Source organism: Agelaius phoeniceus, chromosome 2 (assembly GCF_051311805.1).
Source record: "Agelaius phoeniceus isolate bAgePho1 chromosome 2, bAgePho1.hap1, whole genome shotgun sequence".
Classification (NCBI taxonomy): domain Eukaryota; kingdom Metazoa; phylum Chordata; class Aves; order Passeriformes; family Icteridae; genus Agelaius; species Agelaius phoeniceus.
Window position 1 is genome coordinate 9,000,277 of NC_135266.1, and position 20,090 is coordinate 9,020,366.

Below are 20,090 nucleotides of genomic sequence, written 5' to 3' on the forward strand. Positions count from 1 at the left end.
GGGACAGGAGGAATGGGCAGGAACTGATGGCCAGAAAGTTCCACCTGAACATGAGGAAGAAATTCTCCACTATGCAGTGACCAGGCACTGGGACAGACACCCAGAGAGGGTGTGGAGTCCCCCTCACAGGAGATATTCCAGAAATGTCTGGACACAATCCTGTGCCATGTGCTTGAGCAGGTTGATTTTCCATCAAAATTCCACACAAAATTATTTTCTGTTTCAGTTCAGATTCTTATAAGCAATTCTTCATTTGACTTAAATACTGATTACAGAGGGAATTACCACTTCTCAGAAGCAGGATGTATATGGTTTTGTTTTTCCTATGGCTACATTCATTGCAGGCTAAATATTGTGATTTGGAATTTGCAGGGGACTTAAATCTAGCACCTTTGTGTCCTGTCAAAGCAGAGTGAGGGTGAGGGGCTGGGAACACAAACCCTGTGAGGAACCACTGAGGGAGCTGGGGGTGCTCAGCCTGGAGAAAAGGAGACTCAGGGGTGACCTTATCACTCTCTAAACTCCCTGAAAGGTGCCTGTGCTCAGGTGGGTCTGGTCTCTTTCTCCAGGCAGCACTGACAGAACCAGAGGACACAGTCTTAAGCTGTGCCAAGGGAAATATAGGTTGGATATCAGGAAAAGGTTTTTTACTGAAAGACTGATAAAGTTCTGGAATGGTTTGCCTGGGCAGGTGGTGGAGTCACCATCCCTGTTTAAAAAAGCCTGGATGTGGCACTGGGTGCCAGGGTTTAGTTGAGGTGTTAGGGCTGGGTTGGGCTCAATGATCTTGAAAGTCTCTTCCAACCCAGTGATTCTGTGAATTCTGTGCTTTTCACAGCTGTTTGGGCATTATACAAATATGTTCAGCTATCCTGTAATGTTCATACACTTTTCCGTCTTTATAATTTGTGTCTGCAGCAGTCTTGACAACCCATTCTTGCTCCTGAGTGTGTGCTAGAAACCATACTCTGTTCTGTATTTTCACAGGAGATGGTGAGCTCTATACTTTTGGAGAAGCTGTGAATGGGAAACTGGGATTATTCCCTGAACAGCTGAAGAACAATAGAGTCCCACAGCCTGTACTGGGAATTATGGAAAAGGTTAATAAGGTTGCTTGTGGTGGAGAACACACTGTGGTGCTGACAGGTATGCAATTTAACTGGCTTTTCTTACAGCCCTGTAATTGAAACTCCATTCATTCTAAAGAATTTACGTCCCACTGAAGTGCTGGATGCTGATCCTAACTGGAAGGCCATTTTACACCAAGCAGGTAAAAATCCATGTACACCCAGCTAAGGCAGGCCTGTGCTGCACTGCCATGTCCCTTGGCTACAGGATGAACTTGGCCAGGTAATTTTAACAGAGGAGCTTCCAGACAGCTCCTGGTTGACACCACTTGCCTGTCCTTGCTTCATCTGAAACTTCAGCAGCAAGTTCCTATTGAATGTCCTTTTTATTCAGTATAAAATGCTGAATTTATCAGTATAAATGATGTGTAGAGTGGTTTTGGGTATAAGAAAATCCTGTAAGAGCTCAAACTGAGGTAACCTTCCATGGATGGCATCTGCAGTGCTAGGGTCCTTTTCAATTCCACACAACTCAGGACTCTGAAGGGACAGAAGGTTATTGATCCTGTCTTCTTTTTCTTTATAGTCTTAGCTCCAATAAATAGCATTTTAAGAGAACTTTACATAGGCTGAGTGCCTTTCTTACTGGAATTGTAATAAGCCAGCACCACCTGGTGCAACACAGATGATTGATGTTTTTCTTCCTCTAAGGAGCTTGAAATTGTTATTGCAGTGAGAGGGAAGTTCTAGAGGAAAGCTTCCATTCTGTAGTAAATTTAAATGCTCTTGAATATTTAAGAAGGTATGTAGGAAGTCACTTTTCAAGTAGCTTCACCATCTACTGCATGCCTGAATGGATTAAATATCTCTTATTGTGATACAGAATTTGCTTGTGCCTTTGAGCAGAATCTTTAGCATAAATATGAAATCAGTACAGACATTTGACATATTGTGCAGGTTATGAAAATCAGCAAATACAAATGTTACATATTAATTCACAGGGCCACATATATAGTACTTGGAAAATGCTTTGTGTTACTGAACTGTTAAATGGTTGTCTGCCAGTGGTGACTGAGCTTTTCCAAGGCATACGTGCAAAGCAGTGCCAGCCATTTCTTTCCACAAATCCTATCCTGACCTAGAGTGGTGTAGAAGCAGGAAAGGTAAGTTTGACTTTGCCTGAAGATAGTTCAAAAAATAGCAGCTTTAGCTTGTAATGAATATAATATGTGTAAAACCGAATAGCCTGTGATTTTTCTTCTGCCAAAACCAAGATATATATAGATATATAACCAAGCTATGTATATATTGGATGGATAGATATCAGTCCTTAAATCTGTATTCTAATCTGTATTCTCTGTGGTTGTCTCTTGACAATCTTGTAATGTGCATTCAAGGTTATGTAGCCAAACTTTATAAACTGAAAATCCAACTGAGGGAGATTGTGAGTGGTGTTGTGCTGCAAGGCTTTGGAAAGAGTAAAGGTAGAAGTGAAATGCTGGGAAGGATTATGTGTGGTGAGTCAAGCTGCAAGATTCTGGCTAGGTTAAAATTTCTTTGGGAAAACTATAAAGAGGAAATAGCAGTAGCTAATCCAGGAAGGAATGTAAACATTTGTCTACATTTCAATGCCTTTGTCTCCCTTCTTCCACCAAGATACAGTCTTACCCTGACAGTATTCTATGTCACAAAATAAATTTATTTATGTGAAATCAGATTATCATTATTAGTGAAAAAACTGCCATAAATTTGGGACCAACAAATGCATAAATCATAGTATTATTTTATGAGTTATAAAGTGAAGTTTTGTAGAAAGAATTTGATTATCATCATTGATTATTTTTTAACCATAAATCTGGATTCAACCAGTAGATATTTTGTCTTAATGGTGTTTCATGTGATAAAAATGATCATTATAACCAATGACTGTTACAGAGATTTAGAAGAAAGATACAGACCTGGATGCCATCATTATTATAGTGAAATCTGGACAAGAGCTAGAACAAAGAGGGAGATAAAAATGCCATAGAAAAATGCAGTGAAAAAATACTGTAATAAGTATACATATATGTAAGATTTGCTTGCTTATGGAAATAAATTCTTTAGTAGAAGTAAGTAAGAAATTCAATGCTGGCTGAGCTAGCAGTTGATGATCAAAGTGTTGAGTGCCAGAGGACCTAGTTGAGTCACAAAAAGAGAAAAACTATATCCTCCAACAAAATACATTTCCTGAAGATTAATAGTTGAGATAAGAGTAAAAAATCGGATTTTTTTTAGTGTGATTTAGCTGTTATTTAATGGGTGACAAATGTGAACTTCTGACTAAGACACTTTGAGTGAAACAGTAGAGAATAGTGGCAATACTGTCTCAAATGAAAGATGCTTAGTCAGAAGTGTTAACACAGAGAACATTTTCTGACTCAAAGCAAAATTTGAGCAAAAAGTTGAAAAGAGGTAGATACAGATACTAAAAATTTTAAGGGACTGTGACATACATACATTAATGGCTTTGCACCAGAAACTTCACTTAAAATTGGTCCTAAATTACATCTTGAGGTGCTGTGACCAGAAACTGAGAATTCTGATGAGATATTTTTAAAGAGGGGCAGAAACATTTACACCTCTTTTAAGCTCATTTTCATAAATCAAGAAAGTAATACAATTTTGAAGAAACTCTGAATTTCAAGTGTCATCCTCCATGAAAATGGGTGCTGCTTGCCTTTAGTAACACAATATATACTGGTGTGGTTTTCATCCTTTCAGGGTCTTTCCAGTTTTTAAGGATGTGACATTTCAGTCTCAGGAAATGAGAATTGAGTGTGTGACTATTGAATATTCCCTTGCTTCATCTATCTCATTTGACATAGCAAAAGCACAAGAGAAAATGTCATATGGAAAAACTGTTCCTCATCTTGGCTCATTTCTTGACATCATTTCTACTTATAGTTTATCAAATTAGAAGAAAGCATAATTCAGTTATCCTACAGAGTATAAGGCAAGTTTCTTCCTGACTCTCATGTGTAATTAGTCTATTCCAAAGCACTTCACATGATTTCTTTTTTATGACTGTTGTCTATTCTATTGGCAGCTTTGTGTGGTGAGAACCACTGTTATCTGGGTTATTAAATCAATGTACTGCTTGGAACCTCTGCAAGCATCAGAGTAAAAGGTAGAAAGTATATGTTAAAATAATTCTTTGGGTTTTTTCCTCTGAAATTCTAAAATAAGAAACTCAATTATTTTTCCCAAGAGAACAAGAATTAAATTGTTGAGAGCACTAATTTAAGAAAAAGTCCAATTTTTAAAAGATTGGTTTTAGAAATGTTGAGTGTGGTATTGGAAACCATCATCTTTACAAGCTCTCTTGTTACTTCTGCCTTTAATATTTGCAATTGTTCTAGACAATAAACAGAATTGCATTTACAATTTTATAGTTCAAAATCTTGAGAGCACAGAGCTTTTCATTTCATGGCAGTCAGTCAGCCAGTCTGAGCAGATCCTGTCCTCATCTTAGATTCATTCTCTCAGAGACTGAAAAAATTGCATCAAATTCCCCCAATGCTTGCAGGTACTTCCTGCTGCAAATGAAAGCTGTTGGTGTCATCACTTTCAAATTAAGTATGGGAGAGCAGCAATCCCAATTTGTGTGCTTTTTCAGCACCCTTTTCAGCAGGGTGTTTTAAAAGGTAGAAAAATTATGAATCTGAATCTAGAAATTGGAAAAGAAGAAACGGATTATTTGGAGTGGCCTTAATATCTTGCAGTTTTTTTCGGATGAGGACAGATCCTCTGGGAATAATTTTTTCTATAGAAGGATATATTACTTCCTTTCATTCTCTGAAAGGAAGGAAAGCAAAGATAGCTCTTCAAAGGAAAAAGTGAAGCAGACCTTTGAGAATAGAATGTTTGACATAAGAACATTAGTGCATTAGTATGTAAAATGTTGGATTTTTCATCTTCTGTTTCAAGGTCTTTTAAAAAGAAAAGAAAGCCAAGGCACCCTTTTGAAAGAGGACAAAAAGGATGTAAAAACTCTACCTTTTCCTGTCAGAACTCACAATTCAGACCATATAGGATTATTAGATTTTTCAAACCATTCTTAAGTCTGTATACTATTTATACTGAAATCCCCAAATCCAATTAGTAATTCTGAATACTGGACATTGTGGTGATGGTTGTTTTTTACAGTAACATTTTTCAGCATAAGCTGTTTAAAAATAAAGCTATTGTGAGAGTGAATAGTTCATTGGCATAATAGTTATAGTAGTAATAATAATAATAATAATGGTAATAATGTTCAAGGGGAATGAATTTATGTGGACAGGCCATCAGGATGATTAGAGGGATGCAGCACCTCCCCTGTGAGGAAAGGCTGAGAGAATTGGGGTTGTTCTGCCTGGAAAAGAGAAGCTTCTGGGCTGATCTAATGGCTTCCAGTCTTCCAGTACTTGAACAGAGCCTACAAGAAATAATGGAGAGGGATTATTACAAGAGCCTGGAGTGACAGGACAAGGAGGAATGGCTTCAAACTGACAGAGAGTAGGTTTAGGTTGGTTATTAGGAAGAAATTCTTTACTATGAGAGTGTTGAGGCCCTGGCACAGGTTGCCCAGAGAAGCTGTGGATGTCCCATCCTTGGCTGTGTTCAAGGCCAGGCTGGATGGGAGTGACCTGGTCCAGTTGAAAGCATCCCTGCCCATTGCATGAGGTTGGAACCAAATGATCCTTAGGGTCTCTTCCAACCCAAACCATTCTATGTTGCTATGATATAAGCTTACCTGTCTGCTTCCTTTTTAGTTCTGTGGACTTTTTAGCTTCATCTGTGGCCTTAGATACATAGCAAGGAATGCATGATTCTGAAAAACATTCTTTGAGCTCATACAGTTCTGTCAGCAAATGTCATGTTGTAAAAACTATCTGAAAGCTATATAGCTTTTTGCCTAGGACTGTTTTATTGATAGTGCAAATGATCACAGAGATTGCAAAAGACGCCTGCAAAGATGGAAGATAACACAGCTACAGGGAAATATCCCCTTTTTTTCCAAAAAGGGAACGAGGAAGTAAAGAAGCAGCTCCAGCACTCAAGTTCTGGAGGTCTTTTGGAACAGCAGAGCCATTGTCTTCTGTGCAACCTCTGAAACCATTTCTCTTTATCCTTCAAGGGCCCCCTCATGGGCTGCTGCTGTGTACAGAATGATGAATTTACCCCTGTCATTTTATCAAGAAGTGTGTGAGCTTGCTTTTCCATACTCTCCTCTTTCCATGCATTTATAGACAGATGGGAGGAAATACCTCATTTCTACTGAAGGGGGTTATTAGTGAGGTGTGACCTCACTTCTGCACCACAGTGGTGAACCATTTAAGAAAGGTGCAAGGTTTTTTTCTTCCTCTACCCTGATAATTCACTAAGAAGCAAATTTAGGAGGAGCAGCATTTAGGTGCCACTGGTCTGTAAGGGCAACAGAAGAAATTCTTCATCATATAAAGACACTCTAATCAGGCCTGGGACTGGCCTTTTTGCTCATTTTCAGTAGAAACACAGGAAAGAAAAAATTCCCTGCACTTTTAAAGTTAACATTTGAGAACATCTCCCTTTCAACACAAATGCAGAAGACTTTGCATGTTTCCTGCTAGGATTAAAGAAAAAAAGACTTGTAGTTCATTCAAAGTAATTATGTTAATCAGATAAAGCCATGTAATTAAAATATCTGCCAGTTTCCAAATAATTGTTTAAAGAAATTCAGTACTTCTAAACAGAATTTTTTGAATCAGCCATCCTGACAAACCAGTTTACTAAAATAAAGATGAGATTTTTGTTTGCTTAGAGAAAAGCTCCTGTCTTTCAGGAGCTTTCAGGTGTAGTTTCTTGATTCTTATGCAGGAAGTTTATATTACAGGATATTTTACAGTCTATATACAGGATATTACAGGATATAAATATTACAGGAAACTTCTTGCTACTTCTTTTACTTCATAAAGCTCCCAAGAAGGTTTTACTTTCTTGCACTAAAATTTCCAGCAGAGGGAGCTTTACCATTACATTTCGTAAAAAAAACCAGGTTTGCTCAATACTTTTCTTCTACAATTTATAAAAACTGTGAGACCATTGCACTTTTTTGTTTATGGTGTGAATTCATGACATCTTATTATGGAACAATTTATAAGGAACAGAAAGGAAAAGACTTTCCATAGAAAAGAACATTTCCATATGTAATGTTACTATTTCATCACAGTTCCTTGGAAAGTTCTTTTAACTTAACATGAAATATTTTTTGTCAATTCATAATCTTTTTCGTTTGTTCATAATAAATTTTCAAGTGCTTTGAGTAGAATTTCTCTCACTTTTCCTTTGTTGCCTACATGCAAAAGAAAAAGGGCAGGAAACAAAATTCTAGGGAAACTTCTCCTTTTTTCCCAAAGAACTTCTCTGTTCAAGCATGACCTCATCAAGATTTCCAAGCTTTACAATCTTCCCCTGTAGTGATAGAGTGCCAGGGATGGACACACCAGGAATCTTTATTGCTTTGGAGAAGCTCTCATTCTTTGTCCTGGCACACACAGTCCATTAAACAGACAAAATATAAATGTGGAAAGATAATTATTCTGTCACAAGATAACACAATTATAGCGTTCTCTGTATTTATTGCAGGGCTGATTTGGTAGCTGAACAGAATACTCAAACCTATTCTGTTACTGTTCCAGTCTCTTCTTGCATACAAATTATGAGGTCTTGTCTATTATATTTAGGGCCATACAGTGTTCATGGTGCTAATGAGTAATTAAGATGAGGCTATTGTGAAAATGTATATAAATGTATAAACATTGTAGTTTTGAATTGATTGAAGTATGTAAATTCTCATATATTTTTTTAACTTTGCTTTGTGTACATATGATCAGTGGATTATTTTGCATTTATGTTAGAAAATACATCACATATTGAACCATTTAAAATTCTTCTCTGTGTATACTTCAGTGCTTCAGTTCCTGGGGTTTTTTTGTATATTAATAATTGATAAATGAAATTGATTCGTTGGCACATTTTTAATTGATTGAATATTTTTAATGATGTTTATGTCACTGGCCTTCCATTTGGAGAATAGAATGTAGGTGATTATATTAATAAATAAATGTATAAGTAATATAATAAATATAATTCTTTATAAATAATATAATAATAGATAATATATTTTATATAATAAATAATATATTATATATAATATATATTATAGAATAAATATATGTATAAATAACATATGTATCAGCATATTTGTTGTTAACTTTGTATCATTTCAGAGACAGATGTTTACACTTTTGGACTTGGACAATATGGGCAGCTGGGACATGGAACTTTTGTGTTTGAAAGTTCAGTACCAAAGCCTGTGAAACGCTTGAAGAGGCATAAAATTTGTAACATTGCATGTGGGGAAAATCACACTGCTGTGATAGCAGGTATGGGAGTGCAAAATTCTGGAACCACTTCTAGCAACTCTCTATTATGCTGTAAAAGCTTTCCTTATACAATGAGCAGTAGCTGACATATCCATTACTGGTTCTAAGGGTGAAAGGTGAATTCAACAGGAATTTCTGACCCACAGCCATGCCATGATAACTCTGTATCTCTTGGGGAATTATAACCTCCTAATTATGCCTTGCAAACAAATATTCTTGTTTAGAAGCCATTGTTTTTCTGTATAGTTTAAATTTTATTATTTTGTTGGAGTGTTTTTTTTTTTTTTACAAATTGTTAGACCAACATCTCAGACAGTACTTTTTCTGAAAACATGCATATTTTTAAAATAATATTCATCTGTTGAAGAGCTAAAAATAATTGTTCATATTTTGCTTTTGGAAGGGAAATATTTCTTACTTTCATAGCCTGTTACTTTGTAATGGTTCTGTCCTGGTTTTCTATTGAATCTTTGTTTTAACATCCTTTTTATTCCTTTATGCAGAGAATGGCCTGATGTTTACTTTTGGAGATGGACGACATGGCAAATTAGGCTTTGGAGAAGAGAGTTTTACAAATCTGTTTGATCCCACTCTGTGTTACAATTTCTTGAAGTTCACAGTCCTTTTGGTAAAACCTTTGTTCATTCCTCTCAGACACCATAATATTTATCTTTTTATGAAACACATTATTAACGAGAGCTGAAATAATATCATTATAGAATTATTTCTTTCTGTAACATTTAAATAGTAGACAACAGAAACTGAAGGAAAGAGGAAACTATGCTTAGCACAGTGTTAATTTAGTTTAAAATGTCTTTGACTTGGGCTACACATACAGATTGCTCTTTGGGATTTTATTCAGTGTTTTGGTCTTCAGAGCTGAGGTATCTTATAAACTGAATTATTTATTACTCCTGGATGCTTGGAAGTATGGGGAAATTTATATCTTTTCTGTAAACACCAGAGAGTAATCATTTCAATTTTAACAATTTTTGTACAGTGGGTTATTTTTAAACCTCAAGAAAATTTGAGGGTTTTTTTATCCAAACTGGACAAGAAAGCAAGAATAATCTTTTCTTTTGTGACTTGTGTAAGGGAAGTTTTTTCATCTGCTTCTTGAGGTGTGGAAGAAGTGTCAGAGAATTGTCAGCATAAAAAATGTTAACATGACTCAAGATTGAACAAAATTTGCAACAAAAGTATCTTGATCACTTCTGTTTGTTTACTGGAATTAGAGATTAAGGAAGTTTTATTGGAAGCAGTGAGTGTTTTAAACTTTTTAAAAAGTGAAACCTCTGATCTTTATGTAATAATATTGTCTCTACTGGAGGATGTTGAATTTATTTTACATTTTGCTGATTTTGTGATAAAACATTTAGGTTTGAAACTATCAGTATTGCTCTCAAGTGACTTGTATCAACATAAATAGCTAAGGTCTCTTGAAAATCAGTGGAAATATCTTTGCTATCTTTTATATAAAAAAATTTGATAGTCCTGTCTTTTGCTCTGTTCAGTACAAATACATTGTATTTAACTAAGAAGAAGTGAACATAGATCACTAGTCATTAATAAATGTAATTAAGTACTTTTATCTTGTTGTAATTTGAAGCCATTTGCTAGGTCTTACTTCTACTACATTTCTTCCTTATCATCTAAGTCCCTAGAGCTGATTCTAAGAAAAGTGCATCCTTGATACTTGCAAATGAAGTTATCAGACCTTTTTTTGAGCTGTAGGTTGCTTGTGGGGGTTGTCACATGCTGGTTTTTGCTGCTCCAAGACCTAAAGGATCTGAAATACCCTTGGAAGATTTATATGAGCCTCGTGTGACTGCTGCTGCCTCTCAAAGCAGAGGGGACTTTGTACTGGCAAACACTTTGCAGTTATCAGCAGCACGGATGCGGCGTCGAGAGAGGGTAAGCTCAGAGGTATTTGGAGTTGCAATACTTCTTCCAGGAATCAAAAGCACTTCTAAAGCTAAAATCACAGCATATATCAAGCAGTTAAATGTTTCTTCTTAAACTAAGAGTTTCGTTTTAATGTATAATATGAAAAACAGACATTTACCCTGGTCCCAAAAATTGATGCAGGAGAAAAAAAAAAAGTAGGTATTGGTCAGATTTTGCCTAATTATTTCTGTGAAAGACATTCAAACTGGCTTTGTAATTTTTTTTTGTTCTAAAATGTAGAAACTGTTCCTTTGCATTTTTTTTAAACTATCTTAGAAATATTTTTTTTAAAAAATAGCAAGAACCTGACTCTTTTGCTGTTCCCTCTAAACCCTTGAATATATTAAACAATTCCATAGTTTATAAAATATCAAAGGAGAATATTAGATGTAGATACTTAAAATATTACTTTCTGATCTTTTATCTTCACTACACATTCCATGTGATTTCCTTAAACCTCACAATGAATTGGATCATTTCACTTACCTGTCTGAGAACTAACTCTACCAAAACCTGAATTTATTCTATAAAAGTGAATTGATGTTGTGGATTAAATACCTTGATGTTATTTGAGAGATTCGATTTTCATTTTGGATAAAAAGAAAAAGTTCTTTTTCTCCTTTGTTTATATTTTAATGAATATATTATATTTTAATGAATATATGTTTATATTTTATGATAATGAAATCATTCCATAGAGATGATCTTAAAAATCTCCCTATCTACCTGCCCACTTTCTAGGACTATAAACAATTAAAATTTTAAAAGATATTTGTTTCTGTTTATTAAGTTGCAACTCAAGCTAACAGCAAATAATACTGATAAGTATGAGAGATTGCTTACATTTTGTTCTTCTACCCTTTCTCTCAATTTATTATTTTTCAATCTCCTAAAGGAAAGGTCACCAGAGCAGTTTGCTCGAATGGCACAAACTCTGCCTGCTATGGGGGAAAGCTTCTTAAAATCTTCCTTGCCTGTGGCAAGCAACACCAGCCCATTCTGGTTTTCTGCAAGAAGTCATCCTAAAGCTGAATCTGGGAGGGATGGAGACCACGAGAAAGGTGAAGTGTCCCATATCTTGCAGCTGTTTTCTGATAAGAATGATAAGAATGGTTTGACTCATAATTCATAAACAAATGTGGAGTTTGAACCTGAAGGAAGGTTCAGGTTCAGTCTTACCTCAGGACAGGCTGGCAGCATACAGGCATGAAAGCAGAGAAGTGCAGATGAAAATTGCCTCACACTGTTCATGTTTGCAAAACAAGTTTATAGATTAAGAGGAGGCTTGAGTGAAAGAAAAACAATTTGTTGATTGTACCTGTGGTTCCTTAAGCCTTTAGAAATAAGATTCACAAAAATACTGGAAGAACATTAACTACTTATTTTGTTTTCACACACACAAAATAAAAGAAGGAATTACAGGAAAAAAAAAGTTAGGAACAATGTTAAGGACATAGGTAAGCCTACAAGGAACTTGGATAAGAAAACATAAGAAAAGAGGTCTACTAATTCTTACAGGATCTTTCTTCTTCACTTGGAAATGCAGAAGTACTCTTCACTCTTTTTTTATCTAAGATAATAAGGATTTACTATATTCTAGCTGATGGAAAAGTCTGGATAACCATAATACAGCACTGGACTTTGGCACAGATTCTCTAGAGCAGTTCAGGACTTGTCTGGCATCCTGGGCCTCTGTGATTTCCTAGAAAGAACAATGCTGAAGAGTGCAGGATGCAGAGCTTCTGTGTAATTGTTAGTTCAGATTTACTGGACAGCCAGATCTAATTTGAAATGAAGAATAGAATAGAATAGAATGAAGATGGTTATTTTTAAATCTGCCAGCATGTCCATTAGCTGTCCAAAGCAATGCAGTGAAATGTGAATTTCCTTCTTAGACCTAAAACCTCAGGTTTTGTGCTGTACAAAATGGTCATAGACCTGATGAGCTTAATGATGTAGGGACATTTTTATAATGCTGTATGAAACTCACTGTCTCTCCATCCATTACACAGATAATGTGCAAGGGAGGTAACACAATTGCAGCTACTTTGGTCTAATTGTTACACTATTATTAAAAAGATTATCCAAAAGAATCTTTGTCCAAGATAATATTTAGGCTTTGAAAGCCTGCAGAAATGGTCAGAGATCTACAGTGCACTGAGACCAGTTTGCTGAGCTCCATCTTTAATGATGAAAGGAGATGGAAGTGGTTTTGCTGTGTCTTGGGCTGAGGGAATGAAGAATCTGAGGACTTCAGTTCTATGTTAGTGAAATAGGAATAATCTCTACTTTATAAGAGTGGCTGTTTGCTATATAGTGCTTGTTCCTATGACATTTGCTTATTTGCCCTTATTTTACCTTGTAGAAAATAATCATCAAAAAGATAAACCTAGTGAAGTCTCTTCAGAACAAGATTCAGATAATGAAAATATTGACAGAAACCTTGGGGATACAACTGACATCCTAAATATGGTAATATATTCCAGTAATGGATCTATAATTCAGTAATTTTTTGCAGGGGGAGACAAAGAAGCTGAATTGTGTTTCAGGTTCTAATGCAGAATTCCTGACTACCAGAACATCATATGTGACACACATCATACTGACACACTGTTAGATGAGCATGCATTTTGTATCATCATTACCCAATGCTAAAATATATTTTAATTTTCAAAGTAGTGTTGTGATATGAAGCAGTCCTAGTAGTGCAGTGTCTCCACATGCTTTAGCTCTGGAAATCAGAAAGGAAAGGAAAAGGATGCTGGAGGCCACATGGTGATCTCTATCTCTATCTCTGACCTTGCTTTTCTTGATGATTTCCAACAGAGAAATGCAGGAAATGAAGCAGAAGAGCATCTTTTCCTGTTTGAGAAGAAGTGTTTTAATACAGGTGGATCATATTAAAGGGAAGGCCAAAACCCAGACATTTTTATTATTTGGTGATCTCCCAGCTTGTTCCTACATATTTCTTTTATTTAAAAAACATGTTCACCTTATCACTTGTACAACTTTCCAAAACATTTTGTTCTCTCAGCAGAAGGGACATGTCCTGGCCTTAATGCAGCCACAGTTATGCTGGAGGCATTGAACATCTACAGGAATTATTATTTGTTTGCATTTAAAAGTACTTAGTAATTTAACAGTCTGTTTGTGCATGTCATTTATTTAACATTATAAAATTTCATTTTGATTTACAAGAAAAAACTGTGATCAGATCCAATGCACAGCATGGCCACCATTAATTTACTGAAGCATTATTTACATATTGCACACTTTATGTGCTAGACTTCCTTCTCCTTTTCAGTTTTATACCTGTCCTGAATCAATTTTAAAACATTTTAAAAAAAATTTAAACATAAATTTGAAAAAGAGCCTATCAGGCAAACTTGTCAAAATACAAGATAAATGGTGGCTCTTCTTGGATCTGAATGAAAACAATCTGCTGCAGCATAGGGGTTTTTTTTTCAATTTTTCTAGACTGTGGCAACATACATCTTATTGACACATGTGACAAGAGAAGGAAAAACCTTTAATGTTATATTAATTATACAAATTATTGGTAGTCTGAAACCAGAACTCCCCATCCTCACAGTGTTGAAAAAGAATATATTTAAACCATGAGCCGTTAATAATCAACAGCTGACAATATTATCGTATTGTCATTTGGAACATATGGCAAGGGATGAGCAAAATTGCATTATATATTCCCATTTAGTAGTATTTTATGTTGCCTTTTGGTTTCTTGCTTTATGTGGAAGAGATAAAGGCATTAGATTCCAAGGAAAGATTCTGCTGTGCAACGTTTCTTTGAAGATGTTCTTTCAAGGCTGTGGTGCCAAACTGGATGTTGAGTTAAGTTGGTGATGATAATGGAGTAAGGTGCTATTGGTAACCTCACAGGGACTGGAAGGTGGATCTCAAACATGCCTGTGGCTCTGAGAAAGGTCAGGGTAGTGTTCAGTCTCTACAGACAGTTTGGGTGTTGACATTTGTTCTCCATACTCTTTATAAGCAGAAAATGATGGAGTGGAAGTGAAATAGGTGAGCTGAATGATCATACAGGTTTGTCTCACCCTGACTGTGCAATAATATTAAAATGTTCATAAACTAGCTCAATTTAGTAAAACTGGGCTTTGATGCTGCTTTCTGTATTAAATATATTTATTTTTTTAATAGAGATCTTATCTTTTTGCAGACACATGCAATGAAGTTGAATCCTGGTGACTGGTCCTTAAAATTATCACCACTCCAAAAACAGAAGGTACTGTAAATAATTACATATTTTATATTGATACTGATGTTTAAAAATGTGCAACTCTTGTATTGTCCTTGTACTTCATTATTTTGCTTTGAGTTTTTAAAAAGTCAGGCAAATTTTATAGACCTCCTCTTGCTAATTTTCTGAATATCCATGACCTAAAATTCTAAGAAGCTGCATGAAGGCAGAGAGAATTTGGGCAGGCACCTAGAACTCCACGTATCCAGTGCAGTTTGAGATGGGTGTGTCATATTTCACCAATTTAAGAAGCAAGAGGCTATTATATGCACCCTATCACTTCATGTGATAACATAAATTTCTACTGGTTTGTTGCTAAGAAAATATTTTGGGACACAGTGTAAATAAAGATTTTATTTACAGATATTCACCATGAAGTATATTTAGAGGAGCAATAATACTGGTCTTAATTATGAAATTAAAGTACTTTGTAGTACTTTCTATTTCACTCCTAAAGTGATCCCAGCTTTTCAGCACTTAGTTATATTTCATTAACATTTTATTTTAGATTTTTAAATTCATAATTTGTTAAATTGGTGTAAAATTTAAAGCAGAAAGACAACAGATTTTCAGACTTCTTAGAAAGAGCATAACAGTGAGTGCATCAGAAGGTTTCCAAAGGAGGGAGGTGTAAGAGAGCTGTATAAATTTCCTTCTGCTTGCACAGCCTCATGCATTGCCCCTGCTCTGGTTTATGGGATGTGGCACTGGCTGCACAATTCCTGCTGCATTTCCTTGGGTAGTGAGAAAGGTGTAGCACTACACTGATCATTACCAGGATGTTACATTCTCCTAACATGTGCACTTGTAAATTCATTTCGTGTGAAATACTCTACCTTTAAGCTGTCTTTTAATCCCCTCTCACAAATTGTTTCTTTTCTTGTTCAGATGCTTTTGTAACCTTTTTTCTTTCGCTGCCATTTGTCTTTAATGCTTTTTTTCTTTCTTTTTAATTTTCTGCTTCTCATGTGGAATAGAAGAACAATAAAAATGTGAAACTGAAAAGAGATGGTAAGGGTGGGCTGAAAAACAAGGATTCTGATTTTACAAAGGAGGGCTCAAAATTAGAGTCTGGCTCTTTGCAAAAGCAGTCTTCACTTTCAGAGTCAACTGGACAAGATTTAGAAAAGAGTAGTGCCTTTGTAGGGAAGCCTGTAGCCAGAAAAAGTATAAAGAAAGGTAAATCTGAGCATGCACAAAGTGATAGTACTTTGAAAAGTGGTGCTCAAGAAATTACTGAGGACAAAAGCATATTAGTGAAAAGGGAAAAAGAGTGTGTGGAAAATCCTGAATTTTTCAGAGAGGATGCAAGATATAATCTTCCCACTGAAAATCAAATTCTGACTGAAAAAATAAATTCTTCCAATAAAAAGCCAAAAGCTGTTAAATCTAAGCAGTCCCTTAAAATAGAGGTACTTCCTTCTGCTCCCAGGGATCAGCCCCAGGCTGATTCATTAATTGTACAAGAATACAGTCCTTTTAAAAAGCAAGGGAGTCAAAAAACAACAGATAGTCAAAACAAACTAAAGGATGGTGTTGAAAAATCTGACAAGTGTGAAAGAATAAATGTCACAGGAGAAGAAAGTAGTGCAGAACAGAAGGAGCTTAAAAAAAAGCATCAGTTTTTGAAACAAGTATCTGTAACTTCATCATCATCATCATCATCAACTGAGGAAAGTACTAATGATCTCCAAAAATATATACTTAAGGAAGAGGCCTTCTATGAACACAGAGTTGTGCAGAGGGCAAGGAGGACAGTGACACATCTGGACTTAGAAAAAGACAGCGAGGTTGAGGAGATGCAAGCTACAAACACTGAGAAGGAACATGTAGAACAGATGGATTTAAAAAGCCTGAATGAGGAAGAAACAAGCTCTGATGCTAAACCTGATGAAGACAGGGTATTAGAAATTAACAATGAGGAGGAATCTGATCAGGAGCAGGAGAATGAAAGCAGTGAAAAGTGTGAAAGTGAAAAAGAAAAACTGGATGAAACAATTGACAGTGGAGGTAAACTAGAGGAGGAAGAAGAGAGTGAGGCTAAAAACGACAGAGATGAAGTTTCAGTAGAAAAAGATGAAGAGGGAAAAGATAATGAGGAAGGAAATGAACAAGAAGAATCACAGGCTGAAAGAGACAGTGGGAATGAGGGTGCAGAGGAGACTGAGGAGGTCAGCCAGCAAGATGGCAAAGAGCAAAGAGATGAGCAAGGCAGGTTGATGGAGGAAGAAGAAATGGTGAGTGAGGAAGAAAAAGAGGATATGGAGGAGAAGTATGAGAAAGAGAAAGGCACTGAAAAAGACAAAGAGCAGGTTAAAAGTGAGGGAAGAGATGAGAGTGAGGAAGGAGGGGAAGATGCAGAGGAAGGGGAAGAAAAAGAGGTAGAGGCAGAAGAGGAAGGGGAAGATGAAAAGGAAGATGAAGAAGAAAAAGAAAGGGAAAATGAAAAAGACAAAGAGGGTGAAGAGGAGGAGTTGGGAGAATCATTGGCAGGGAGGGAAGGAGAGGTATCTGAACAGGTTGAGGAAGATGCAGATACAAAAACTAAGGAAGTGGGTGAGGATGGAATGGAAGAAGGAAAAGATGGGGAGGATGAAGTGGAAGAGGAAAGAGGAGGTGAGAAAGAGGAAGGAACAGAGGCAGAAGCAGAAGGGGACAAGGGAGAAGAAGATGAAAAGGAAGAAGAGGAGGGGGAAAATGAAGAGAAAGGGGAAGATAAAGAGGGAGAAGAAGGGGAAGATAAAGAGAGAGAAGGAGTGGAAGAAGATGAGGAAGTAGGAGAGGAAGAAGAGAGTGTTGGAGAAGATGAGGGAAAAGAGGGAGTGGAAGAAGAAGAGGAAGATGAGGAGGAAGAAGAAGGAGTTGAAGAAGGGGGAGATGAGGAAACCAGAGAGGAAGAAGAAGAGGTAGAGGAGGAGGAAGAGGCAGGACAGGAAGAAGGAGAAGAAGAAGAAGGGGAAGAGGAGGAAGAGGAAAAAAAGGAAGAGGATGAGGAGGAAGAGGAAAAAGAGGAAGAGGGTGAAGAGGAAGAGGAAAAAGAGGAAGAGGGTGAGGGGGAAGAGGAAAAAGAGGAAGAGGGTGAGGAGGAAGAGGAAGAGGAAAAAGAGGAAGAGGGTGAGGGGGAAGAGGAAAAAGAGGAAGAGGGTGAGGAAGAAGAGGAAAAAGAGGAAGAGGGTGAAGAAGAAGAAGAGGAAGAGGGGGAAGAGGGTGAGGAGGAAGAAGAAGAAGAGGGGGAAGAAGAAAAAGGGGAAGAGGGTGAGGAGGAAGAAGAAGGGGAAGAGGGAGAGGAGGGAGAAGGTGAAGAGGAAGCAGAGGAAGAAGAAGATGAGGAGGAAGGGGATTTAGGACAGGAAGAAGAGGATGAGGGAGAGGATGAGGATGAGGAGGAAGAAGAAGAGGAAAAAGTAAAAGATAAAAGGAAAAATTATAGTGGTAAACTTCCAGAAAAGAAAAGCAAACACAGGAAGCCAGAAAAGACAGCAAGTGCTGCTTTACCAAACAGCTCTAAACAAAACGTGAAATCCAAACGTCGTGTAGCAAATGGTTTACATAATCCAGAACAATTTTGGAACAATGTGCTACCTCATTATTTAACACTAAAGTAGCATAGACTACTGCAGGTGAATTTTAAGCCTATTCAGGAAAAAGATTGATTTTTATTACTTGAAAAAACTTTTTGTGGAATCACAGCATACTATTATGCATATAATTTAAGTGCCAATTTCTTGAAAAAGACTGAAGAAAATGTTTAGATTTAGAATACTTTTATGAGAGAAATCATACTTTATTGATACAATCACTTTCATAATTATGTTTAACATGTATGATATATAAAACATTAATTGTTGAGGAGGTAAACTGTGTTTCCTCTTGATCAAAGTGTAATGTCATGGTGACAAATCAATTATGCATTGTAACAGTGTAATCTTTGCCTTTGAATCAGCAACACACCAATTTTAGTAGCAGGGCCATTTACTGACAATGTGCCTTACATGAAGGAGTTTCAGTAAATTAGCAAAGGTACATATTTTAAAATTTTGGTATCACTCTGTTGTAATTGAATGACAATACAAAGCAACACGCTCCATTTTCAGAAGGCTTCAAACCTGTTTTTATTCTAGCATGCATGCTTTTTATACATTCTTACAAAACTCATAAGTTTACACTTTATTGATTGGACATGAGAGACAAAGTTCTCATTGGAATAGGCAGTTGTAGGTTTCCTTTATTTATCCTTCTTTCTTTCTTGGTTTCTATGTCAATGGCCTTGGTAGAAAATTCTTTCAGGGGTAAACATGGATCCTCTTATCAAACTTCTCTCTGGCTCACAGAACTATCTGTAAAACCTCTTCCAGATCACTCCATAATTTATTCCCCCCACTTTTATTCTGTTCATACATTGGTAAAATGTTCAAGTACCTAAATTAAAGAAAGGACAAATTGCCAAATTTACGTGGGAGGTAAATGGAAATGCAGGCCTGGGTAAGTGAGGGCCTAGGACTTTCCAAGGGCCTTAAGGCTGACTACTTATTTTGTTGTCAGCACATAATTCTGTGCAAAAAGACACACACAGGTCTCAGAATCTGGCCTAGATTACTTTAGAGTTCGGGGATAATTTTTTTAATATCACACTTGGTGATTGGATAGAAATAAGAATTTGAAATACACATTTCTAAAACATTTTTTTATTTGTTTTTACTGTGCAATACACAAAAGATTCTATATCTGCCTACAAATGACTATATCACATTAGTCCTCTAACTCTGAGGTACTCCAGGAGGGGGAATATATGTTGTTGCTGTGTGAAACATATATATGTTTCCAGGATCAGAGCCAAAACTTCTCATTGGAGAATATTTATGGTTTTTAAAAACCCTATCTGTAATCTCCAAAAAGAGGCAAACCAACAAGCCAGATGGAATAGTAATGAAACTAGTAGGAAAGTCTGATTTTTTTTTAAGACAAAGTTAATACTTTTAGAATTTCCTTAAAATACACAAACAAATCTTGCAAATTATTTTTGTAAGATAATGCATCAATCTTTCAACTATTAGAGACTGAACTGGCAAATGAAGAGATAGGGACTCATCATGCAGAATTGTTACTTGAATATTATGCCAATGGGAGGTCTGGGAAATTTTTACTAACAGATCTCAGTACTGACATTCTCTAGAAAAACAGTTGTTTAAGCCCTACTTGAAAATGAGGAGAGAAGAAGAAAGGAATCAAAAGGAGTAAATGTCATTCAACAAAAACATGAATGGAATCGATACTTACATTGATATTATGAAACATTTTATTATTGTTTTGTGAGATGCTGGCATTAAACAATCTTTGACACGATGTCTCCAG

At 36.2% G+C, this 20,090-nt stretch overlaps 1 protein-coding gene across 7 annotated transcripts in view; it reads left to right on the forward strand.

Annotated features, from left to right (window-relative positions):
* Window positions 1–20,081, forward strand: part of RPGR (retinitis pigmentosa GTPase regulator) — a 39,683-nt gene extending 19,602 nt beyond the window's left edge. For 6 of the 7 annotated variants that reach the window (XM_077171772.1, XM_077171785.1, XM_077171763.1 and 3 more), the window contains 8 exons: window positions 988–1,146; window positions 8,360–8,515; window positions 9,019–9,143; window positions 10,250–10,429; window positions 11,358–11,523; window positions 12,828–12,934; window positions 14,658–14,723; window positions 15,716–20,081. In XM_077171772.1, the coding sequence (XP_077027887.1) occupies window positions 988–1,146; window positions 8,360–8,515; window positions 9,019–9,143; window positions 10,250–10,429; window positions 11,358–11,523; window positions 12,828–12,934; window positions 14,658–14,723; window positions 15,716–18,343 (3,587 nt within the window). In that variant the 3' untranslated portion in view covers window positions 18,344–20,081. The remainder of the gene's footprint in view (window positions 1–987; window positions 1,147–8,359; window positions 8,516–9,018; window positions 9,144–10,249; window positions 10,430–11,357; window positions 11,524–12,827; window positions 12,935–14,657; window positions 14,724–15,715) is intronic. The other variant, XM_077171770.1, reaches the window with a different exon arrangement.
* The last annotated feature ends 9 nt before the right edge of the window (window positions 20,082–20,090 follow it).